The 27,011-nt window shown below is 40.2% G+C and overlaps 3 protein-coding genes across 3 annotated transcripts; 2 read left to right on the top strand and 1 right to left on the bottom strand.

Moving 5' to 3' along the window:
* Nucleotides 1–9,432: 9,432 nt before the first annotated feature.
* Nucleotides 9,433–10,392, top strand: LOC122103430 (olfactory receptor 3A1). The gene has a single exon (XM_042674010.1). It carries the CDS (start codon nt 9,445–9,447, stop codon nt 10,390–10,392), a length of 948 nt encoding a protein of 315 aa, XP_042529944.1. The 5' UTR covers nt 9,433–9,444.
* A 9,185-nt stretch (nt 10,393–19,577) lies between these two features.
* On the top strand, nt 19,578–20,537 carry LOC122103442 (olfactory receptor 3A2). The gene has a single exon (XM_042674023.1). The coding sequence runs from the start codon at nt 19,590–19,592 to the stop codon at nt 20,535–20,537; it is 948 nt and encodes a 315-aa protein (XP_042529957.1). The 5' UTR covers nt 19,578–19,589.
* A 3,456-nt stretch (nt 20,538–23,993) lies between these two features.
* Nucleotides 23,994–24,935, bottom strand: LOC122103546 (olfactory receptor 1D2). The gene has a single exon (XM_042674158.1). It carries the CDS (start codon nt 24,933–24,935, stop codon nt 23,994–23,996), a length of 942 nt encoding a protein of 313 aa, XP_042530092.1.
* Nucleotides 24,936–27,011: the final 2,076 nt, after the last annotated feature.

Here is a 27,011-nt window from a genome sequence, read left to right as displayed (position 1 = left end):
ATGTCCTCCTGGGAGAGCAGAAATCATGGGAGTACTCCCCATCTGTCCTAGATTCTTCAGCAAGAAAGATCTCGCTCATTACTTCTGTTAGGAAGACATACTCTTGCTCGTTGCTGTGACTCTACCTGGCAATGGTTCTATAGTCAGTCTTTGGCTAGTGACTATGTAATCCTCAGAACCCTTCCCATTCTAGGTGAAGGTGATCTAGGAAAGTGTATGCCAGGAGGTACACGGTCCTGCAGGAAGGACCCTTGATTTATTCTTTGCAAGTGTCTCCAAACTTACCAGCGAAAAACGTTCTCTAAACTGAAGCATAGCGAGTCCCATCCTCGTGCCAAGAATGAGCAGATCCTGCAGACTTCCCCCGAAAGTGGCTCCTACCGCCCACTTTCACACACGATGTGATGTCCATGCCAACACGGTGTAACTCCAAAAGTTGTCTTCCAGTACCAATACCCTGTGGAAATGACAACATTGGAGGGAATTATATAGAGAGAATGTGTATTTCCTTTGGGATTTCTCATTTTTCTAAAATGCAAATATTCACTGGTTTTTAATTTTTTTCATTAGGAATTATTGTTCATGCAAATGAAAACAGAACAAAAATTTTAACAATAGAAAAATCAAAGTCAAAACCTTCACCCTTTATTATTCAACTCATTACTCAATTCTTCAGGAGTAATGTTAAGCATCAATGCTCACCCTGATTGTGTATTGAGTACACAGGGTTACAGAATTTTATAAACATGTATCTAAACATATCTCACCGGTACGGACATACTGTCATGTTATCTTTGCCATTTAAATGGATGTTTATTAACATATACTAGTTGTATAAGGGTGATCATTATGACATTTATGTGTTTACATACAGTTCATTCCAATCAAATTCATCTTCTCCCTCATTCCCCTCCCTCTTCTTAAAACAATTTCAGTAGGCTTAATTGTTCTAATTTCATGCATACATATAAGGTACTTCAATCATACTCTATTTTCGTCCTAATTCCACTTCATTATATCTAATTTTAACAATAGTTTGCAAGAAAACAGTAATTTATTTAATCTCCTTTTGGAAGAGGTTGGTTGTTTACATATTTCCTCCACTTATAATAATAAAATAAAAAATTTTAAGAGCTGTGTTTTTTTTATTCTGCATTTTAATAAACTCTGATAAGTAAAATTTCTGAATTGTATAAATATGTACATATATAAACTATATGTATAAATATATTTGTATATGTGAATTTATCATATATATATATATATATTCTTGCTCTACAAACATCAGGCCATCAGGTGAAGGCCTTCTTGCTAGGTCATCCCAAGGCAGAAGGACAAGAGAGTGCACACAAAGAGAGGAGTTGGAAGGATTGAATTCATTCTTTTACCAGAAACATACACCCGAGATGAGTCACCCATTCTGATTAGAGCATCGATCTGTTCAAGATGACAGAACCCTTCATCCTACTCATCTCTTAAAGTTCCCACCTTTCAACACTTGCACGAAGAATTACGTTTCCAGTATATGAATTTGGGGGCTACATTTAAACCACAGCCATCCCCTAAGGAATAGTGACATTTTTGAGGCTAAGAGTTGGTATCTGCTATTGGTAAGTAGCTGTCAGCAAGGCCTAGTGTGGACAAGTCCATCCTGTGGAGCCAGTACAAAGTCCCAGTCCTTGCCCCCATATCTCCTTTGTATGGAAGTACATCAAGTATGGGGATCAGGGAAAGATCATAACATGTAACCTTAGCTGCTGATTATGAAGAGCTTTGTCTGCAGTGGCTATCTTTTTGTACACATGTGGAACAAACAATAATATTTGCAGTCCAGGCCCATCCTGAGAAGTACATTCACACACTTATTACCTAGAACTTCCTTGGAAAGTCTTCACAAGTTTAATCAAGCAACTATGCATGAGTTAAAATGCATACTTTTTTCCTATACTTTTTTCCCAGAGTTCTCAGTTGTAATACTAGTTCTTCCTACAGAGAGGATTGATTTCTCTTCACCACTGACGATTGCATTGAGTAAAACTATGTGAAAGACAATTCCCAAGTGATTGTTTTTCTTCCTTAGTAATTCATTCACAGGATCCATAGGTATAATTGGAAGGAGGAGGTCTACAGATCTCAATGGAAGTGGATATAGAAATAAGTTTATTAAACTGCCAGCTCATGCCATTTTCTGTTTTTCAAGCCTGCCTAAGATCATCCTGTCATACCTTTTCTGTTTGATGATTGATTGCAGTTGCAGGACCTGTTCCTGTAGCCTGAAACTGTTTCTCAAAAGAATACTTACCTGCAATTTTCACAATAAAAAAAAGACTACTTACCTACAGAAGAAGACATAGATTTGTTCAACATATACATTTGAGCCCTCTCTTGGTGCTTGAGAGAGACTTAGTACCTGTAATAACCATAAACCGTTGAGTATGTCTGCATCTACTTGGTCATAAGTCAAAACGCAAGAGTGGCTTGATCTACAGCATAGAATCACTGCAAGACTACTCTGGCTTTGGCCTTCTACTCAAAACCCCAAAGGATTTATTTCGTCTAGGTATCTGATGGTGCTACCTATCCAGGATAACTTCAAATAGAGTTCAAAGCTTGAAAATACAATGACTGATAATACAATGAATGCCTACATTGAAAATTCATAAAAGACTGTTTTGTCTTATATTATTACTGAATACTGTTATAATAGTTTCTCTTTATTCAAGAATTGCTTGGGAAATGTATTTTGTTCCCTTGTGATATTTTTTTGAGTTCCATGTCGTTATGTAGCCCTGGCTGGCCTTGTACTTGCTTTCCTCATCTTCTCTAGTGCTAGATCACAGATGTGTACTATCATGCCCAGCTTCCCTATGCATTTTAGCGGCTAAAATCAATGGCAATGCTTATTATAGTGCCTTTGTAATTTTACATTTAGAAAAATGTTGCTGAGCAGAAAAAGCATTTACCATTCATATATGATATACCTGAGTGGGAGCCCTGTGAGCCAAGAATCTGAAATCAACGCAGGGAAATCAGCTCTGCACAGATTCAGGGTTATTATTTTTTAAAGTGAGAATTAAGAACAGATAGAATGGAAGGGCAAGAGGTTTATGCAGCTACCCGGCAGCTGGAAGTTGGATTTTGTATTATAAAATGGGGGCGGTTATAGGTAGAAAACAGCTTGCTATTACTGAGATAATTATGTTAGGCTAATTCCTGATCATTTTCATGGCACATTTGCAGCCACAACCACTGCAAACACCAGAAGGTACAAGTAATCGTTTGGGCAAAAGAGGTTTATGGAAGGAGGTGGAGAGGAAGTCCCATTTTGTAATTGTTAAGATTATGTACTTTGGATTCAGATAAATCAAAGTGTAACCTCTTACTCCTCAAATGCCTAATGGGCCTAGGCAAATTACGGAATCACTTCGAACCTCAATTTATTTATTTGTCAAATGGGAATAAGAATAACACGGGTATCTATGTCAGTGTTGTTGGGAGGGTTGATTCGTTTTCAGTCATCCCAAAGATACTGGTATAAAGTTATGTATTAACAAGCACGTGATTAATGTTATCATTTATTATTAAGTTATTAACATTACAGATGATTCCTCAACAGGAACGGCAGGTGCATTGCTGCATTTCATTTTCCTAGCAACTTCAGAATGGTTGTTACATGCATTTCACAAATAAGAAACTGAGGCCCTAGGAGGTTCAGCAGCCCGAAATGAAGGAATAACCACAGCTCTTTCTACTTGCAAAGCCCAGTGGACTTTGCACAAAACATAGGCTACCACGGGGGCTTAGGTGGATAATGAGCTGTCAGAGGGCATTAGTATCTGAAAGCCATACTATACATCTGCTCCATTGTCCTCTCTTTCATCATCTGTGTTATCAGACTTAGAACAACTTCCTCCTCCTCCTCCTCCTCCTCCTCCTCCTCCTCCTCCTTCTCTGTGGTGTTGGGTTTGAACTCAGAGCCTTCTGCTTGCTAAGCAGGTACTCTTCTACTTGAGCTGTGCTCCCTAGACTTTGAACTTCTAACAACTCACCCGAAAATCACAGTAGGAGGTAAGGTCATCCCCACCCCCACTCCTGGCTTCTCCTAGGACAACACAGTGCTCCCGACACTTCCCAGCATCATTATGGGGCTCCCAAAACACGCTCCCTCTGGTCCTTGTTAACAAGGCCCTGGGTGGGAATGTACTTTGTCCTTGAGGAGTCATTTGGAATTTGAAGGTGTGAGAGGCCTCTTCCACTTCGTCTCCTTTCCTCACTCCTCAGATAAGACAGGTCTTCTCATCCACAGGTTTAAGAGCCTTTCCTAGCTCCCAAATCCTATTTGAAATAAGCTAGTGGGGGGTGGGGGGCAATACCCTGGATCTGGGGACCCCAGTTCAGTCCTGGCTTCATCCCTAGTTCCCTGAATGATTTTGGGATAGGCGATAGCTCCTTTATGTTCTCAGCTGTTAAAATGAGTTTGTGTAGCATCTTCTGTAATTCTTCTCATAGGGAAATATGAGGAGGAGGTAGATGGAGATGAAGGCATTGGAGAAGTCCAAAATCCCCACTGAATGTGAGGTCCCATTGCTTCATCACTGTCGTGCATATGATGGTTTTTATTATTGACCTGTCAGTCCCCATAGATTCTTCTCCTTTCTTGAGACTAATTGTGAAATCCCATGAGGCTGAGAAAGCCCATGACAGAGATAGCTCAGCCTCTCTTTATCTCATTCCCAAAGATAAATATATATGTACAGCCTCAGATTGCTTTCAGTGATGCCGAGCGGGACAGTGTAGCTTCTTGCCCATTCACATCTCTTTAAAAGAAAACCTTGCTTGCTTTTGTGTCATCCCACGGTGAGTTCTTTCATGGCCTTCCCTCTTTTCTTGTGTCACAGGAAAGGTACTTTAGCTGTCTCGGAGTTAGTCAAACCTCCTGGATCTGCTGATCTGGTAAGCAAAGCATAAAAAAGAAGACACCTGCTGGGGATGACCTACCATGTGAGTAAAAGAGCTGAGTCCTTGCCAATTGTGAACTTCATTAGTGAGGAATCCCTTGTAATCCCATCGGCACCCAGTCATCCGTGCTGGAGACAGTGTTTAATCCAGAGTTTAGGAGAACTTATATATGCTTAGTTTGTTGTTAGTTGACAGCTAAGACAGTCACTATCACCCTGGTCATGACTTGCTTTTGCTTGCTTTTGTTTGTTTGGTTTAGTTTGGTTTGTGCCAGTCCTGGAGCTTGAACTCAGGGCTTGGAACTATCTCCAATTTTTTTCCTCAAGGCTAGTGCTCTGCCACTTGAGTTATAGCTTCACATTTGGCTTTTTTTGTTGTTGTTAATGGGAGATGAGTCTCATGGACTTTATAGTCCCAGTTAGCTTTGAATCACAATCCCCAGATCTCAGTGTCCTGAGTAGCTAGGATTATAAGCCTTTAAAAAAGAAGTAATTCTTGATTGTAAAAATTATTTTTATATGTTTTACTTGCTGGTGTGTGGCTGGCTACACACTACAAGCCCTATCTACACAAAGGAATGAGTCATCCTGATAGCAATAACTTTTCAGCTTTTACATAACTCTGCCTCCTCTAACTCATATTGTTTCTTCAAAGTAGTGATCTCAATTTCCAAGTTTCTCAGTTCCTATTACGTATTAAGCACAATGATGCCCTCCTTTTCAGAAACTGTTTATCATCCAGTGCATCCATTCATTTATTTATAAAGGAATTCAGAGATAAAATGGGCATGCAGTTCCTAAAGTTGAAGTAGACATGCATTCTATCCTGAAACTGAACTTCAATAACTAAGCTAATTAGCTCAATGACTGTACTAGGAAGGAAGAGCCATGTTGGAATATAATTAAGCAAACCTGAATTGTTAAAGGCGCAGATGTTACTTTTAAATGGACACAAATAGTATTTCTGGAGGAGAAAGTAGTTGAGTAGACTCATAAAGACTTTGTGTGACATTGGAAGGACATTATTCAGGGAAAAAGTAGCATCATAAGCAAAAATGAAGTTATAAGAAGACACAGGAATTGCAATCTGATGACACAGGTAAAAATGAAGAGGGAATTGGGTGGGGGTGGGGAAGGGGGGGAGAGGTACTTTGGTGGCCATGACCCACCTCAGTTACTCACTTGGACTTGTGCTACTACTACAGCTTGCAAAGCAAGAGGCTGGGATCAACCAGGACACCACTACAGAGACTGCAGAGTTGATCTTTGAGACCAAAGTGTGTCAGGGAATACGGAAGAAAGGGCATGGCTCCATGAGACTTGAGATGCCCTGGTTACTTGAAGCATTAATATGCATAGTAGCAGGGATTCTAGAGCTAGATCATCTAGGTTCAAACACTATCTCCTGCTTTTGCTTTGTATGTTCATATTTTACTTGCTGTAGAATAGGGATTTAAAATGATACTCATTTTAGGGGTTGCTAGGAAAATTCAACTAGCTAACATATGTAAAGCCCTTAGAACAGTGTTCAGTGCCTTGCCCAGAAGTCTTTCATTCAATTAGTTTATTGTGATGTAGGATTTAGTAGGTATGCTGTGACTGGTCCTGGAAGATGATGTTAGATAGCATTAAACATCTATATTAACTGTAGACAATTTGAAAAATTGAAAAACATAGAAGAAAATAAAACATGTATTACTATTCAAACCACAGACAGAACTTTGGTATTTCCTTCTTTTCTCTCTCTTTCCTTCTCCCCGCCACCATGTCTTTCTATTATGCTAATATAAAATCACATTGGATAATTTTTCTCCCTACATGAAAAATCTCAAGGTTGTTTCTCTATTGCTTGAGCCACAGCTCCACTTCTTGGGTAATTTTTCATCCTCCTTTAATTTCATGATATTTTACCCCGAACATTTCACATTAAAAAATGTGATTTCAACTGTATTTTCCATTGCTTCCTATCAATATAAATGGATGGCATTAAGGAATAATAATTTTGTGTGCTTGCATATTACCTTGTTGCTGTTGTCTTAAGTTCTTTTCTTAAAGAGCTAGTCTTTCTCTCATACTCTCCAACATATAACTTTTACTTTTCTATATCTATATTATAGGTATTTAACAAATCTGTCACCTACATACTTTTGTTCTTCCTGTTTAATTGAAACATGTTACCATTTAATCAGCCTCTACTCTCCTACAACACCAGCTACCATTCTACTCCTCACTCCTGAGTTTTTAGATACCATATGTAAGTGGGATCTTGAGCATTTGTCTCCTTGTGCATGGCTTTGTCTCTTTGAATACTGTTCTATAGAGCTATCTATATTTTCAAAAAGGAAAAATTTCCTGTTCCTCACAGGCTGAATGGTATTCACTTGTTTATATGTACATTTTCCTTATCAGTTCATCTGTTGGTCCTACATCTTTGCTATTATGACATACTGACTGCAATTCCTTGGATATATATCCAGAAGTAAAATTGCTGAATAATGGTTTTTAAAAAAAGTTTTCTTTTAATATTTTATTTTTGGATTAACATACACTAATAATACAAGAGGAGTTCACTGTGATAATTCCATAGATGTGTGCAGTCTACTTGGAACAAGTTCACCCTCTCTATTATTATCTCCTATCCTCTCCTCACTTTTTCTCATGTTGTTTTATCTGTGAAATGTTGTTAACACCATCTGTCCATTTTCCCACTGAATTATTGGTCTTTATACATTGAGGGATAGTTCTTTTGCTATTAGGAAAGTTAGCCATACTTTGTTGTATCCATTTACACATATTTTTCCATGTTTGTCAAATTCTGGTTATTCTTGTGTGTGTGTGTGTGTGTGTGTGTGTGTGTGTGTGTGTGTGTGTGTATGTCAGTCGTGGGGCATGAACTCTGGGCCTGGGCACTGTCCCTCAGTTCTTCAGCTTAAGGCTAGAGCTCTACCACTAGAGCCACAGCACCACTTCGGGCTTTTTCTACTTATGTGGTTGCTGAGGAATTGAACCCAGGGCCTCATGCATGCAAGGCAAGTACTCTACCACTGAGCCACCTTCCCAGCACCTGGTTATTCTTATACTAGAACATTTATGGAACATTTATCTACTTTTCCATTTTGTTTTATCATATTTTAAAATATTATTTCCTTATCTATCTGAATTACCTAAGTTTTCTCAAGATGCCTTTTATTTATTGTTTTCCTTGTCTTTTCGCAGTTCAATTTATTTTCATGTTCTTATCATTTGTTTCTTGCCCTTTTATTATGTGATCTTTATATAGATCCTGTTCTTATTTGTTTTTCAATCTTAAAAGAAATGAGTTATTGCTAAAGTAGACATTTGTGGGTTACCTTTCTTAGAAAAGGTTTAAGACCATGTTTCAGTTTGGCAGGACTTTATTTTGTGATTCCAAGTTGAAGATAAAATTTTCCTTATTGTTTACTATTAGTCCCCTGCCCTAACTGAAGCCTGCACTGATGACTTTTTGGTGTATTTAGCTTTTCATCTAGCCCTTCTTCTGTTTCTTGAATTCAACTCAGGATCACAAAAGATTGTGGTGCCATGCTTTGACCTTAGTCTCATTATTGCTATGAGGGCTTTTTTGCTCCGTATTAGCTATCTTTTTTCTTTCAAGTATTGGAATTCTTCTAGCTCCTTCTGTTCCTCCTCCTCCTCCTCTTCCTCCTCCTTCTTTTCCTCCTCTTCCTTCTCTTCCTCCACTGTTTTCTTCTTTTTTATTGTGTCAAGACTGGGGCTTGAACTCAAGTCCTGAGCACCAACCTTTAGCATTTTTGCTGAAGGCTGGCATTCTACCATTTGAGCCACAGCTCTACCCCCAGCTTTATGGTGGTTAATTGGAGACGAGAGTCTCTCAGACTTTCTTACTCAGACAAGCTTCAAACAGTGATCCTCAGATCTCATTCACCTAAGTAACTGGGATTACAGGTGTGAGCCACCATAACCTGACTGTTATAGCCCCTCTATAGACAGGGATTTCTTCTCTGCTTCTTGCTATTCTTCTATTGATCTCCACTGTTTTTGAAGCCCTTCAATCTGGTATATTTACCCATTTCTTTGAAAATATATTTTATATGCTTATTCTTCTGTTTGGTTTTATAGGGCATGAATTCTGAGAAGAGAAGGTGCCTGATTTAATCTACCACACTCAAGCCAGAAGTAGGCTTTTTACTTAGTTTATTTTTCCCAAGAGTTTTGCCCCTCCTTATATTTATAATAAACTCTTTAGCTGGAGGATGGAAGAGGTCCAGAGCACTAAGGTCATCTAAGAATGAAGTAAAGGTATTGGGGCAAATGCACTATTACAGTTCACAAGCATAATGTCAGGAGTAGAAAACCCCTTCCTCAGACCGAAGGAAACCAGCAAAAGGCTAGACATGTACAAACAGGACCATTTCTTCTTCTTGAACAATAAACTAACTGACAGGACTGATTGTTTGCTTCCTTGGATGTTTCCTTGCAGGAACTCATGCAACCAAAGTCTGGGGCCAATGAAACAACCATTACTGAATTCATCCTGCTGGGTCTGGTGGAGACACCAGAGCTACAACCACTTATCTTTGTACTTTTCCTCTGTGCTTACACGATCACGGCGGGAGGAAACCTCAGCATCCTGGCAGCTGTCGTGGTGGAACCCAAACTCCACACCCCCATGTACTTCTTCCTAGGGAACCTGTCAGTGCTGGATGTGGGGTGCATTAGCGTCACTATTCCCTCCATGTTGGTTCGCCTCATGACCCACAAGCGTTCAGTTCCCTACAGAGCCTGCCTCACACAACTCTTCTTCTTCCATCTGCTGGTTGGGGTGGACTGCTTCTTGTTGACAGCCATGGCCTATGATCGATTCCTGGCCATCTGCCGGCCCCTCACCTACAGCACCCGCATGAGCCAGACAGTGCAGAGGATCTTGGTGGCGGTGTCCTGGGCTTGTGCCTTCTCCAATGCCCTGACCCACACCGTGGCCATCTCCACACTCAACTTCTGCGGCCCCAGTGTGATCAATCACTTCTACTGTGACCTTCCCCAGCTGTTCCAGCTCTCCTGCTCCAGCACCCAGCTCAATGAGCTGCTGCTCTTTGGTCTGGGTTTCATCATGGCAGGTTCCCCGATGGCTCTCATTTTCATCTCCTACGCTCATGTGGTAGCTGCGGTTCTCCGAATCCGGTCGGTGGAGGGCAGGAAGAAGGCCTTCTCCACTTGCGGTTCCCACCTCACTGTGGTGGCTATCTTCTATGGGTCAGGCATCTTTAACTACATGAGATTAGGTTCTGCCAAACTTTCAGATAAGGATAAAGCTGTGGGAATTTTTAACACCGTCATTAACCCCATGCTGAATCCGCTTATCTACAGCCTCAGGAACCCTGATGTGCAGGCTGCCCTCTGGAGGGTGCTCTCAGGGAAGCGATCCACAGCTTGAGGAGGCCTCCAGTGCCCTTTCTTCCATGTGTCTTTTTAAATGAATGGACCATTCCTATAGAGTCAAGGACTAGGACAAATGGTCCAGGATTGTTTCCATCTCTCTGAGGTTGATAACTTCATTGGGAATACTAATTATTACCTCCCAAAGAAGCCCTGTCCAGTTATAGGCAATGATTTATGGTTTGTACCAGGCCAGTCCCTTTGACAAATTACAATCTCAAGTCATTGTGTTGTCCTTGTAGGTTGAGTTTCCAGCAGTACCCCCCAGAAAACTTTCCCCCAGAGGAGTCAAATTTTCCCTCAAGTTTAGGTATAGTTGGTTTGTTTATAAAAGATAGCTCTTGAAAAAAAAAAGCGTAATGTTTTCCTTTGCTATAGCACAAATATTCCATAAGAACCCAAGGGGATGGATAAGAAATCTTTGATTATATATTTTCTAGTCATTTTGTAGAATAGGGTGCCCGTGTCCTGCTCTTAAACTTGTTTTTAGATGTTGAATCAACTATTCATGTCTATGATATAGCTTATGATACAAAACAGAGTTTCCTTCATATCTTCTCCATTTGCTTTAAATCTTTTGAGATATAAGAATGTATCATCTAAACATTATTTAAATATTTCAAAAACCCTAGATGCTTACATATGAATTTCTCATTCTTAGTAACCAGACCTTGTAGCTGGGACAAATCCATCTGTAAATGAAGATTGTAAGGTGATACCACACTGAGTTTCTATGGTCAGCAGGAAAGTGTGGCTCTGACCTGAAACATCATGTCTTCTAGCTTTCTCATTACCAGCATTCATCATTTAGACGTATCACTCATACCATTCATTGTTTAGATATATCTTTCTTTCAGCATCCTTTTTAGAACTAACTGCCTACTCCTGGCAGTTCTACTGTGTCATTGATAGTTCTTGATTAATTTCTCTAAACTTGACATCAGGTGGAGGATTGGAAGGGTAGGGTAAGCTAAAAAGGAAAAGATATGAATAAAGAAAATAGAACAAGATTGGAAGGGAAAGATTGGAAGTTCATGACAAAAATGAAAGTGAAGGATGGAGAATAAGAAAAAAATAGTAGGATAAATCTGCAACCCAAGAACTAGATGAAATACTAGAAGTATTGCAGAGGACAAAATGGGGGCATAAAGTTAGAGTGGGAGATCAGAAAGAATGGAAACACTAGGTAAAATGCATCAAGACTGTTAAAAGATTAGAGGAGAGATTAAAAATTAGTGAGTCACATTTGAGCTTCCTAATTCTGGAAACCTTGAAGCCATTACTGTAGCTCCATCCTCTCTTTTAAGAAGAAAATCATATTTTAAGTTTTTCTAAATGTGCTAAAGAATACAGAGGGGCTTGTTTTCTATTTCTGTAAACAGAGATCATCCTAGAAAAGCCAAGAAGAAAGTGCATCTAGTGAGAAAAGCCGGGAGCAAAAGAGTGTCAGGTGTTTATCCAATGTTAAATCTCAAATATCATCAAAGTTTAGGCCTCCTTGCCTCTTGAGTTATGCCTGATGACAGTGTCAAACAACAGGGCATGGATGGATTTTTCCTCGTTCTTTTTGAGACATTAGGCAAAGTCCAGGGATACAACATAGTAAGTTTTCTTGGAGGATCAGAAAACTGTTGGGATAAACCAGTAATATGACACAATTCTCACTTCATTGGGCTTTTAAAAATTATTATTACCCTTAAGTAGTTGTATAAAGGAGTTGCCATTCAACAAAGTCATCAGTCTTCTTGTTCAAACATTCCTGACATTGAATAACTTCATCTCTTCTGGGCATGTACTTGGCAGGAGGCACAGATAGCAGCGAACATTCTCCCATTGAAGACAGCATCTGGCGCTGTTCACCTGAGTAACTAGAAAGACATTCTCATTCTGTTCATACCAGGATTGCTTCCACTGCTTCCCCCATCACTTGTCCCTGCCAGTGTTTAACACTGAAGGCAAAGCACAGCTTGTTTGTCTACAAAAATCCCTAAGCCTCCAGTGCTTCCATCACCTGGCTGCTCTTGTCAAACTTCGAGGGTTAACTTTGTCTTGGTACCATCTCTGGGGCAGCAGCTGAGGTAGTGTCCTAGAGAAGAACTTACGACCTTGACTTCAGCTCTCTGTATACCCTCCTGATCGTGAGGTTGCTTTAACAATTGGGGTAATTCCATTGTCTTTGGAGTCTGTCTCCTGTTTTTTATTCCAAATTAGAAATCTCTTTGGGACTTGAAGCTTTCAATAGACCTGAAATACACAAAGCCTTCTCAACTCTTTTTTTTTCTCCAAAAGTAACCAATGCCAACAGTTAATTGTTTAGCTTTTTTGGACAAATTAAACACCATATATTATTTTGTAGTTTACTTTTCTCTCTTTACATTGCATAGTATAACTCTTTACATTAATGTATCAATCTATTGTCTCCATTTTTAAAGCTGCATGACATTCCACTTTCTGTGTTTGTGATTGTGAACAATACTAAGATTAGTGTATATGTGTGTTTTCATACATCTGATATTACTTCCACTGGTGAAGTTCATAAAAGGAATTTTCAGGTATGGGTGTGAGATAAACTATTTACAAATGCAATGTTAAACTTTGGTGAGTATTCTACCTTTCTTTTTGCCAAAAATGATGTACACCATTTCACATCTTGGTTATCAGTGCATGAAAATGCTTTTACCTCACATCTTACATTTCATTGGGTGCTAGAAATATATCTTTTTATCATTAAAACTAAATAAAATATTGTATTGTTCACGTCTATGATTTTGTTTGTGAGTGTAGAGAGATTTTTCTGTACTTATTTGTTATTCATATCTCTTCTTGTTTGTTCATGGCTCTTTTTTTCTCTGATAAGTTGAGGTGGTTTATCTTTTTTATTTTTTATTTTTATTTTATCTTTTTATGTCTTATATTAATTATGTCTTATATTAATTAAATTTGTTCTAACTACCAAATAAAAATTGACATATTAATAGGCTAATATGTCTTAGATCCATGCATATCTTGTATAATTTTTTATAATGACTTGTGGAAATTCTTCATGTTTTGAGTGAGTCTTTGTAATGGTGATTCTGTGGATGATTAACTCTAATTACTTACCCCAATAGTGGTGAACATATTTCAGAATTCCATCTGAAGTACATGGTCCCTAGAACTACCTCATTACTCTCTTGGATCCCTACCAAAGCAGAGCCTGAGACAAGTCGTGTGTGTGTGTGTGTGTGTGTGTGTGTGTGTGTGTGTGTGTGTGTGTGTGTGTGTGTGAAAGAGAAAGAGAGAGAAAGAGAAAGAGAGAAAGAGAGTACTAGGAAGTAGTTTAAAGGGAAAGGGGCTTCCAGGGAATAAGCAACACTGATTACATGTGTTTTAAATCCCAAGAACAGTGAACAAAGAAAAGAAAAAGACTGATGTATGAAGAGTACAAAGCTGAGTGAGGAAAACCCACCGGGCCTGAGAGCACATTTCCATAGTCCTAGCTACAGATAGCAAAGGCTTGATGGTGCAAGAACTTTATAGAATGTTTTCTAGAAGTGCATGCATGAATTAGGGGGCTGGAGAATTTATTCATTGCCTCCAGCTAACATTGCCAAACTGTACCTTCACTTCTGAGCCCCACAATTTCTCTGCTGGAATAACTCCTTCATTGTTCTGGACCTTAGAGGATCCAAAACAAGAGTCTAACAATAAACATGAGCTTTCAGGGAACTGGCAACCTCCATCATGGCCAAATTAAGAAGACAAGACAAGCAGGTGTGAGGCAGAATTTCTAACATCTACTATAAGCTACTTCTTAGACTTGTGATGTTGGCAGAGACTTTAAGACTGTACACTTCGTAGCATGTTGCCCTGTATATAAGAAGCACTCATTAAGGTCATTCAATCATGGGCTGGTATATTGTCAAAGCTCTACTAGTAGCTTAATGACTCATTTTACTCTTTGTAGTGATCCCAGCAATGCTCTGCAGCAGAGGTTATATTCATAGATGGAGAAATTGAGGCACAAAAGAGTTGACAGCTTGCCCAAAGTCAAACTGCTAACAACCTGAAGAGCCTGTCTGTCCATATGCCTTCATTGTTGTACTGGACCTCTTTTGAGGGGAGAAGAGCAAGCATTCTCTCAGGGAAAGATAAGAATTTGTCAACATGTTGAATTATTTGCAGGAATGGGAGATGACAAACCACAGCTCAATCTTCCCAACTCTCTATTCATTTGTCTGTGGCCTTCACTAGAACTCTTGATTTCCAAGGGCCTGACTTGGAAAAATCATGTGAATAGACAGCTTCCCATGAGCCTTTCTAGCACAATGGAGATTTTGCCACCACCTCTTTCCAATTGTAGGACTCCCCTAGCTACAGTCTCAGTGCCCCCCACTGACAAGGCCCCAAGGGAAAAGCACCATATTCCTCCATTTTCATTCGGTTGGAAGATAGCCTCCCTTATCTCCTGCTTCCCTTCTGGGACCTCTTCCTGCTCCTCAGGTTCAAGGCAACTCTGCACACTAGCTTCTTATGGCTCAAAAGCCCTGGGTTGAGCTCTAGAAAAGAATATCTTTCCTTAAGAAGCCCCTATTGAGTCTCTAACTGTATTTCCTGATTTCTGGGGCGCTGTGGAGACTTAGACAAGTCTTCCATGTGTCAGTCATCCCTCTGTTCAATGTGCCTTCACTCCCTGACCATTAAGCTAGGGTTACAGAAAATCTAAATGTCAGAAAAGATCAGATGCTCTTACCAGATATGTATTCAGGGCTGGAGGTATTTTCCTTCTAGTTCTTTTTCTCTCTTTCTTTCTCTCCTCTTCTCTCATGGGACAACTAATTTCTGAGGCCCTCCAGGGGCTGATGCTATAGTGAAGAGAGACTGTGGCAGGAGAGACATCATCTTGTTTTCCCTTACTTAAACCCTGAACTTAGCCCCTGACTTGCTGTCTGTGGGACCCTCACTGGCATCTGCCTATCCCCGGTAAGTGTCCTCATGGGCCTTAATCCCACAGAAACGGAGGCTTTGGTTGCCATCAGCTCAAAGCGGACATGATCTATTTTGCAGTAACACACCTGAAAGAGGGAGCTGGTTTAGGAAGTAGCTAGGATGATGTCCCAGAGGCCCTGACTCTTTCTTTGTTCCTTCTTTCACTCTTGTGAGTGAAATTTGATCTCTGTTCCTTTTAGGAGTAGGGAGGGTTTGGCTGAGTCTAGATCACTGTCCAGGCTCCCCTGTACCAGAAGACTTCCCTCTACTGAAGGTCTTTTTGAGCTTTTCATTGTTGGGGGCAAGGAGCGATGGTTAGAGTTCCAGAATGAACACTGTGAGGCTTTGAAGGCAGTCATCAAGTGACCGTGTCAGACTCTCCAGACAACTCAGGGTGATCAGAGGTCATCTCAGGATCCAAGTGGTGTGTCTAGCTGGGTAAGTGTTGGCAGGGGCCATTTCATTGTTCTTGTCTTTGGCTGTGACCCATTTGTCCACAGGGTAAACCTCTCCTAATAGTATAGGGCTTGTTTGGGGACTGTTCAAGTGAAAAGGAACATGCCAGCATGGATTTCTATATATCCTGCTTATCTTATCAATACAAAGAAGTCCCTGCAACAATCTCATGCCCTGCACTTGTCCTACACTTCCCTTCTATCAATCTCATCAGTAAAGGTCTCACTCTAATTCTTTCCTGTCTAGAAAGTCTTCCATGGAAACTGCAGCTCATACTGATTTCTGTCTTTCTTTGGAACTCCAGGGAAACTTGGAACCACCCACTTGTGTCTTTTAAGAAACATCGAGTACCTAGTATGTATAAAGTGTTACGATGAGTATTGCTATTAACGAAATCTATCTAACTTGAGTTCTGTTCTCAAGTCACCTACAAAGATGTAGGAGAGATATGATTCAGCTCTAAGATAAACAGAAATAAGTTCTAAGAAATCGTGTGGTGTGAGTTTAGGAGGAAGAGGCAGAGAAGAGATAAGTACTGATTCTGCAGCCAGCATCTGAGTCAAGTTTTGGAATCTTTAGGCATGTAGGGTTGAGAGAAAGCCACTGTAGACATCAAAAATAACATGGAGGCAGGCAGAGTGGTTTGTGCCTGTCATCCTAGCTATTCAGGAGGCTGTGATTGGATGAATTGCAGTTTGAGATCAGCCCAGGGCCCCATCTCAACCAATAAAAAATGGGGTGTGCCTGTTAACACCACTGTATGAAAAGTATAAATAGAAGGATCAAGAATTCAATGTATAGCTTACAAAATTAAGAAGAGTGAGGAATAGGGTATGTAGGAGACGGATGGGTAAGAATGTTAAGAGGGGTCACATTGACCTAAAGATAATTTTTTTGTCAGCTTGGGACTTGAACTCTGGGCATGGGCACTGTCCCTCTACTCTTCAGCTCAAGGCGAATGCTCTACCACCTGAGTCACAGTGCCACTTCTGGTTTTCTAGTGGTTTATTAGAGATAAGAGTCTCACAGACTTTCTTTGCCTGGACTGGTTTTGAGCCATGATCCTCAGATCTCAGCTTCCTGAGTAGCTAGGATTACAGGCATGAGCCACCAGTGCCCGGCTTAAAGATAATTTTTTTAATGTTTAAAAAAAGAAGGATCCAGGCCAGCCAGGTAGAAAGAGATACCCTATTCAAAAACAATGAGAGCAAAAGGGCTTGGTGGGGACTGGTTCAAGTAGTAGACTGTCTGCCTTGCAAGCTTGAGGACATGAGATCAAACTTCAGTATTGTCTAAATAAAAGCAAACAAACAGCATGGGCAGGGAGGTGGAAAATCCTAGGGTCAGTATCTAGTGTTTGTGTTAAAAGGACCTAATGAAATGTAGGGAGTAGTTAGCTATGCAATGTAACATGTGAAGAACTGTTTTAGACCACTCGTTTGTCAATTTAAAAAGCATTCTTCAATTACCAATATCATCATATTAATCAGATCTGAGAGAATTTCCACTTTCCCTCAGCACATCAGATCTTAACATTTTAAGAATATTTGGGAGATTACCCCATCCAAATTCTCATCCTTGTGATTTCCTCCCAAATTGCAAATATAACTGAGCTTCTCTATTCAGGCTAGACATTTGAACCACCTGAGAAACACTTATACTCAAGCACCATGAATTAAATCAGAACTCTTGATCAAAGGCTTGTGTGTGAATATTGTATTCTTAAGGTTTCCCATAATCCAGTCATAATCCTATAACTCCAACAATCATGGGGCCTGTGAACCTAGTCTAAAGAGGTTCAGGAATTGCAGCTAGAAGAAGTGATCAGCAAACTTTTGTAAGATATCTTGAATTTGTGTAGCTTTTCTATAGGTCACTTTTCAAACTATTATCTCTTCTCCCTTCAAGACTATCAAAGTAAAAAGAGTCAGGGAATAGCAAGACAGAGTTGACAGTTGGAAGTACTGTTCCTGGAATTTTGAGCAGCAGTGATGAGGTGGGCGCTTTGAAAAATATTAATGCCTGGGTCTCATATTCAGAGGCTCCAGGGAAGGAGGCATCTGGATATCAGGATTTTTTTTAAGCTACCGTATTCTAATGTGCAGCCAAGTGTTAACTTTGTTAAAATGCACTTGATTCATGGTTGCTCCTGTGTGCCTTGGGCCTTTGCTTCTCTCTGGTCAATGCTGATGGGTGGCTGTGGAACTGTTGACGTGGTCTTCTTGCTTTCACATTTCAGACAAAGTCTGAATAGTCAGCATGTGGGGTCCTGCCTCCTATGCTTCTCAGATCAAAATTGAGAACAGAGAAGTTCCAGATACCAAAATGTGCATTCATTTCCAGTTTTGGTGCAAGGGCTTAAAAGATCTCCTTGGTCTTTATGTCCAAGCACTGACATCAGTCATAAACTACAGTGTCTCTGATTGCGGGGTGGGGGTGGGGGTCTCCTTATCCACTCGTGTCCCTGAATGGTACTGCCTCAACTCAAGCACCGATCACCTATCCCTTCTGTTAGAATTGCTAGGCTCCACCTGCTTCCCACCTCCAATTCCAGTCTATTCTATGCGAGGAAGTGATTTTACCTTTCATGAATCCCCAACTATGTTTATTCCTTGGCGAATAGAGTCAATGCTTCTTTTAGTGTCTTCTTCAAATAGGTGTACAAAAGGTTTCAATTCAACTGTATACAATGCATCTTGATCAGAGTCATCCTTTTCATTATTCTCCTCGCCAGTCTTTGCCCTTCTACCCATCTCAGGTTTTCTAGTTCAGTTTTCATAGATGGACTGGGAATATTATGGCTCTATTCACTGATTATTCCTCTTTCCATTTGTTTGCTCAATTTAACCCTCATGTGCTCAGTTAAGATATGTTTCATCTTCCTGGGATTCATGTCGTTGAGCTGCCTAGATCTGAAATATAAACAAACTTGAAAACACATGTAGGGCCATATGTATTTATACACAACTACTGTAACTAAAGGATTGTACAGGTAGGAATGGGATCCCATGGTGAAACCTTTTTGAACAATTAACAAGCAATGATATTTTTGATCCAGAGATTGATATAAAATCTAAAAGACAACTTAATCTGGCTTTCCAAGCACATCCTGGTTTTAGACAGAAGTATCTAACCTTAGAAACAGAAGAAATAACTTCTAATAAAGCTCCTATCCAAAGTGCAGTGCAAGAACACTAGAAATACCTTGAACTATAGAATTTCAATGTACCCGTCCCTCACCTTGAGAAATATACCTGCCTCATCTTCCCAAACCCATAATCATGGATTCAGATGATTCATTCTTCACTAAACTTCCTCCTGACTTGCACTATTTCCAAAAGCAATTAAACCTAAGTTATGTTTTTAATAGCTTTCTAGTCTCTGAAAGCAATAATTTTTCTATCTCAGCATCTGATTATAGGTTTGGGCAAACCCTCAGAGAAAATAATAGAGGAAACTTAATCTTCCTTTCTTTAAAGAGGTAGTCTGCTTTTAATTTAATTTTCCAAGTGTCCTGATCTTTTCACCTAGGAGACAATGGGAAGGAAGGGGTGATGTGATATTTGAGCATCTCACCTAAGAGCAAGTAAAAGCATTATGACGGTAGAGGTCAGAGAATAAAGCATGTCCTGGAGAGTGGGACAATACTCAACTGGACAGGTGGAAGCATTACTGTGGAGGTTTGAGCCTACTGATTTAAGAAATTTACATTGACTAAATGAATGAGTAGACTTACATATCCCTTCATAGGACATTATCTTATAGAAACTCATGGATCCAGAAGCTGGGACTAACAGCACAACGGTTGCTGAGTTCATTTTATTGGGCCTTGTGGAATCAGAAACACTACAATCTATGGTGTTGGTCTTGTTCCTCTTTGCCTACCTGCTCACAGTCGGGGGCAACTTCAGCATCCTGGCCGCCATCTTGCTGGAGCCCAAACTCCACACCCCCATGTACTTCTTCCTGGGAAACCTATCAGCACTGGACATTGGGTGTATCACTGTCACGGTCCCTCCAATGTTGAGTCATCTTGTGTCCCACAGGCGTACAATTTCCTACAGTGCCTGCCTCACACAACTCTTCTTCTTCCACCTTTTGGCTGGGATGGATTGCTTCTTGTTGACAGCCATGGCCTATGACCGATTCCTGGCCATCTGCCGGCCCCTCACCTACAGCATCCGCATGAGCCAGACAGTGCAGAGGATCTTGGTGGCGGTGTCCTGGGCTTGTGCCTTCTCCAATGCCCTGACCCATACTATTGCCTTAACTACTCTCAAGTTTTGTGGACCAAATAAGATCAATCACTTCTACTGTGACCTTCCCCAGCTGTTCCAGCTCTCCTGCTCCAGCACCCAGCTCAATGAGCTGCTGCTCTTTGGTCTGGGAATCCTCATGGCAGGTGCACCCGTGATTCTCATCATTAGCTCCTACGTTCATGTGGCAGCTGCCGTTCTCCGGATCCGTTCGGTGGAGGGCAGGAAGAAGGCCTTCTCCACATGTGGCTCCCACCTCACGGTGGTTTGTCTGTTCTATGGCACAGGCATCTTCAACTACATGCGTCTGGGTTCAGAGGAGGCTTCAGACAAAGACAAGGGGGTTGGGATTTTCAACACGGTTATTAATCCCATGCTGAACCCACTTATCTACAGCCTCAGGAACCCTGACGTGCAGGGTGCTTTGTGGCAAGTGTTTGTGGGAAGGCGATCACGGACCTGAGAGGTAACCAGATTCCTCCTTTTCCTGCTTTTTTTTCTGGACAGAAAAATTTTCCATTGAGGCCAAAACCAGTATAAAATAGTCCATTACTATTTCCTTTATTCCATCATGTCTTAACATCAATGTTATGGGTTTGTCCAACAAGGAAACCCAACATCATTCGGTCATTTGACAGATGTTGAATTGAATTAAGATCAATTGAATTGATCCTTTGTAATCCAGACGCTCTTCTAGAGAATTAATAAACAGAATAGACAAAAAACAGAATAAAAAAATGACACATAATGTGTCATTGTGGTGTTAAATGTTATAAAGGAAAACAATTATGGAGAATAGGAGGAGAATTAGTACCAAGCAATGCCACTGGGGAAGTGGCTACCTTACTTTGATCTATGCTAACTTTAGGAGTATAATAGAAATTTAGGATCTGTATGAGTGAGAAACAAAGTCCCACTAGGAAAAGCCATTTGGTTTACCTCAGCCTACTTAACTAAGAATATTACTAAAAGATTCCTTCTGGTAGGGAGTTTTGTTCCTATGGTCCCTTGGCTCGCTCTGAGTTGTGTATGATGAAAATTACTCTATTTGTACAATTGTTTATGACACCTCCTCCTTCTGATCTAGATCTTCCTCTGAGAGCATCACTGATCCACCATCCCATCATTAAGTTTTGATTGTCCTTCCATGTGGGAACAAACCTGTCCTTGTGGTTGGTCTGTCCTCAAATGGAGGCCATGGTGGTACACAGGAGCCAATGACAGAGACCAGGACACATTTATAAACAAAACAGCCAAAATGTTCTCATGTCTGTCTAGAGTTCTGTGTGAGTTCTCCCTTCTAACCCCTTAGGTATCATCAGTCATATCAAAGCTGACATGCTGTCAGGAGAGAAAAGACCAGATAGGAGCATGATCATGGTGTTAATGCCACAATGCAAAGTAGAGTTGGGAACAATATGAAGCCTAGCTCTAAGCCATGAATGACAGAATGCACAGCACTGCAAATAGAGCAGTATACAATTAACAAAAAAAGAACATTTCTAGCCAATACTGGAAACATTTAACATTACTATGTTAGAGCAGTGAACACAAGATTAGGATGTAATTTGTTAAGCATAGGATCGGCAGAAATGTGTTGAAATAGTGTTAGTTAGGACGTGGGAAAATGGTTACTACTCCAGATGGACTTAAGGTAGGGAAAGCACTAGCACAGTCCTGAAGCTGTAGCCTCAGATGCAAAAACAAAGACAAGTTAAATAAAGTTAGAAAGGAAAACTGTAGCTTAACATGGAAAATCCTCAATCCACTCTTGATTCCTCATGTCAGCTTCACACTGGGAACCCATTTTATACCCCAGTATAAGCTGGGATCAGAGAGTGTTAGTGGTTTTCACTCTAGTCATTCTCTTTCAATTAAGCTCCAATCTATTTGGGATTTATCTCCCCAGGACATAGGATGCTCTGAGAAGTTGTAACTAGCTTGTGGAGAAATAGCCTAAATGTCCTGTCGTTGCAATCGCTTATCACAATCTGCCTCAGCTCAGAAGGCCAGACTAAACTCTATTAACACAGTGGACTTCTTAAAAAGATTCATTTAAGAGGTTTTTTTTTCCCTTGTTGCTGTCTTTCTTTTCTTTTTGTCTTGTTTGTTTATCTATCTTTGGAAGGTTACAGGGGATACAATTGGAAGGACAAAGGGTGAATAAATGTAGCAGTGATATTTACTAGACACTATGTTGAAAATGAACTGTATAATTTGTAAGTGGGGATTGGAGAGGAAAACTGGGAGAGAGCAAGGGAAGGAGGTCATACTGTCCAAAAAGGAATGTACTAATAACCTGACTTATATAACTATAACTTCTCTGTACATCACCTTTATAATAACAATAAAAATTAGAAAAAATATTTATTGGAGTGGGAAGAAAAAAAAGAATACGGAGGGCATATACAACCACACTCTTTCCACCTTTTTTGGGTCCAGAACAGGAATCTATCTTCTGGAATTCCTGCCTTTTGGGTGATCATGAAGGAAGCGGGTCCTTGTGGATCAATCAGCCTTAGCTCCCGTGGGATGCCATTATATTCCAGGCAAGGAGCCAAATTTCTACTGCAATAACCCAACTGGTGGTCAAGGCCTGGCCTCCACTGATCCCCCACCAATGCCTTCCTTGTGGATGGGATGATTGACAAGGACTTTGATTCTCAAAGGTACCCAAACAGCTGGTTGCATGTCAGAACCTGGAGCATTTGCTGCTCAATCTTTTTGGATATACCAGTCCCCTTTTTAGCCCAAAGTTCAAGCACAGTACTTCCAAAGAAGCACAAGATTATTGAACTCTCTAGACAGAACTCAACATTTCTGAAGCTTCCTCTACACTTGATGTTTCTGGAGCTTCCTCTGATTTCATGAGAATCCAATGCAAGTTAATAAACACAGAGGAGAAGTCGAAAGGCTCCTGCTTCCTCTTGGAGAAACTATGAATTGTTTCAAACTTTGCAGAGGTCAATTGAGGAAATACTATGAAAAACCCAGAGAATGAAACACACTTCACCAATTTCCCTTAAGGAAATAATACATAAGTGAACAGTACCACAGAGTTTATTGTCATTGACTCAAACAATGGGAAAAATGGAAAGCAACTAAATATAGGAAAATAGGAACTATGCTCAAAGAATTATGATATGTATGCATATATACACATTAAATTGGACATTGAAATACTGTGCAGGCATTAAGTGATAATGTAGCTAAATAGTTACTATCATAGGAAAACGCTATTCTTGTTAAATAAAAAGCAAGTTTCAAAACAATTTGAATTCATTCTAGGAAAAAATTTTAGACTACAGTCTAAAATTTAAAGACAAAGCAGGGACTGGGAAGGTGGCTCAGTGGCAGAGCGCTTCCCTTGCATGCATGAGGTCCTGGGTTCCATTCCTCAGCAACACATAAGCAAAAAAAAAGCCGGAAGTGGTACTGTGGCTCAAGTGGTAGAGTGTTAGCCTTGAGCTGAAGAGCTGAGGGACAGTGCCCAGGCCCAGAGTTCAGGCCCATGACTGACAAGAAAAAAAAAAATGTAAATGATCATTATCTTTGGACAGAAGAAACACAAATGATATTTTGGGCCTATTTGTATTCCAACACTTTTTATAAACTTCATATTACTTATTTAATAAAAATATTAAGAAGCTATTATTGACTGAACCATGTTTGACTAGCCAACTCTGATGAATAGTGTCACAGTTACTATGGGTCAGACCGAGGTGGTTAGCATGATCTTATTCACTGACAAGTTTCCGGGAGCAGGGGGAACACTGAGTTACACATAGGTCTGGTTTTTCTGTTGTTTTTTATTTTGTTTGCAAGTCAGTAAACTGATTTGCAGCTGGATATCTACATTTTAATAAGTCTCAGGTGGTCTTCTGAATAGTGGATTTCACGCTAATGCCTAACACTGCCATCATGGCAACCTCTTAAAGGCTTTCCCTAACAGAAGTCTTCCCAGTGCTCCATGCATATCCTTGTTCCTCAGGCTGTAGATGAAAGGGTTCATCATGGGGGTCACCACAGCATACATCACCGTGGCTACTGAATCCTTCATGGAGTAGGTGTGGAGGGGCTGCAGATACACCATCCCTAGTGTCCCATAGAAGAGAGACACCACAGCCAAATGGGAGGCACAGGTGGAGAAGGCTTTGTACTTCCCAGTGGCTGATGGGATTCTGAGGACGGCTCTGATGATCCAGACATAGGACAGGATCATGAACCCTAGGGGAGTGAGGAAGATGAAGCAGCCTGTGACAATCAGCGCCAGGTGGTTGACCTGGGTGTTGGAACATGCAAGCCTCAACAGGACGTACATCTCACAGAAGATGTAGTGGATTTTCCGAGATCCACAGAAGATCACCCTGGTCATGAGGAGGGTGTGGATGAGGCCATAGAGGACAGACAGGACCCAGCACAGGGCCAGGAGAGAGACACAGAGCTTAGGGCTCATGGCCGTGGTGTAGTGGAGGGGGCGGCAGATGGCCACGTAGCGGTCATAGGCCATCACTGCCAGGATGAGGTTATCCAGGGCCACCAGGGAGACCAGAAAGTAGAGCTGTGTCAGACACCCAGCGTAGGAGATGGCTTTGTTCTGCGACTGAAGGTTCACCAGCATCTTGGGGATGGTGTTGGTGACAAAGAAGAGGTCCGTGAGGGAGAGGTTGACCAGGAAAAAGTACATGGGAGTATACAGGCGTGAGTCGGAGGTGATGGCCAGGATGATGAGCACATTCCCCACCACTGTGACCAGGTACATGGACAGGAACGCCCAAAAGAGGATGGACTGCTGCTCAGGAATCTCTGAAATCCCCAGCAGGAGGAACCCAGATTCCCCACTCTGGTTGCCTCCATCCATTCCCCGACGCTTCTGCAGCATAAGCACTAAGGTTGATGGAAAGCAAAAATCAACTTGGAAATAGGTTAATACCACCTTACACTAAATTTTGTAATTTTTAAAAGTAAACCACAAAGCACAACATGCAAAACCTTTAAGCAACTTAATTATTCCAGCAACTTCTAGCATAGACAATGTTCTTGCAATAATGTATTTAAAAATCATATCATCTTACAATTCTCTTGATGTGTTAAAAGATTAGTGTGCTGTGTATGTCATGTTTTGGTACAGAATTGGCTTTTAAATGGGAGAAATGGATATATGCATTAAATAAATGGAGATTGTACAATCAGGAAAAGGGGAAAGAAGAAAAGTTACTGGAAAGGAAAATGTTATCATTATTTGTTGATATTATGATCTCTCTGGGAGACTTAAGACAATCAACTGAAGTGTCCCTAAAAATAAGAAGTCATTACTTTACTAGCCAATCACTGAATGAGTAGAGCAGCACAGTGGTATATACCTAGAACCCCAGCACTTGAGAGGCTAAGGAAAATTCGAAACCATCTTGGGCTACAGAGCAAGACTCTGTCTCAAAAACAAGCAAACATGAAAATGAATCAACACAAAGCTAACATTGCTCCCAGGAGATCCTACAATGTAGTGATTGACTATGCTGTCAAAATATCAGAAAACAAATCTGAGCAAATTGTTTTGGCTAGTAGAGAATCTGGACTAGCTCCTTGACTTTTTTGAGACTTAGTTCATTCAAGTACAAAAAGGTTGTGACAGTAATAAAATTGTGATTAAAATGTTCAGTACTAAGAGATAGCATGCAGTAAGTTCACAATAAATACTTCCATGTGCATATACATACATACATATATATATAGGTAAAATGGGGCTGGGAAGGTGGCTGGCTAAGTGGTAGAGTGCTTGCCTCACATGCATGAGGCCCTGGGTTTGATTCCTCAAGTACAACATAAACATAAAAAGCTGGAAATGGTGCTGTGGTTCAAGTGGTAGAGTGCTAGCCTTGAGCTGGCTGAGGGACAGCTCCCAGGCCAGAGTTCAAGCCCCATGGCTGACATATATATATACATATATATATATATATATATACACACACATATATACTGTATTATATATCTAATACGTACAGGATATATAGTATATATTCTACAGTATACATCCTTATACACTATATATACTATATACTCTATAGAAAATGACATATATATACCATAGAGTATATATAGAGAGTATATAGAGTATATACTATAAAGATATTCTATATAGCTATAGAGAGAGTATAGTATATAGAGCATATATATGTGTGTAGTATATAGGCCATAAATATTATATACTATTCATATATATTATATAGATACTATACTATAGTATACCATACTATAGAATACTATACTATAGTATCTATGGTATCTACATAGCATATAATATATATACTATATACTGTATATACTGTATATAGTACATACTATATATATTATCTACTATAGGCTGCATGATATACACTATGTTAAATAGTGTATAGAGATTTTACAAAGTCTACACATATATCTATCTCTCTATATATATTCATTAGCATTTTATTTCCTGAAAAAATCCTAGAAATATGCTTTAAAAATCAACATATACATACACACAATAGTATACTGTCACAAATATCTTCTCCAACATTAGTTACTCAGCATTTTTCCGTAGAAAAATATAATCTTAATGTCATCTCATGACTTTGAAAACAAGCAAAAATTGGGGAGAAGCAGGCTTATTTTGATTGAGTATGTTCTAGTACTAGAAATTTATCTTGAGAGTATGAACAAATAGTGTAGTGGTTTACGCAGTAATCTCAGCCTCTGGTGGCTGAGGTAGGAGAATCATGAGCTAAAAGCCAAACGGCCACAGCAAAGCCACATCTCAAAAGGCCAGGTACCAGTGTTTTATGCTTATAATCTCAGCTACTCAGGAGGCTGTGATCTGAGGATCTGCAGTTTAAAGTCAGCCCAGGCAGACAAATCTAAGAGATTCTTATCTCCAGTTGATGGACAGAAAGCTGGAAGTGGAGTATGGTTCAGG

This window comes from Dipodomys spectabilis, unplaced genomic scaffold (genome assembly GCF_019054845.1).
Source record: "Dipodomys spectabilis isolate Male_0828 unplaced genomic scaffold, ASM1905484v1 ptg000018l, whole genome shotgun sequence".
Classification (NCBI taxonomy): Eukaryota; Metazoa; Chordata; class Mammalia; order Rodentia; family Heteromyidae; genus Dipodomys; species Dipodomys spectabilis.
The sequence above is the reverse complement of the archived record's forward strand: the minus strand, read 5'-3'. Positions and strand labels throughout refer to the sequence as shown.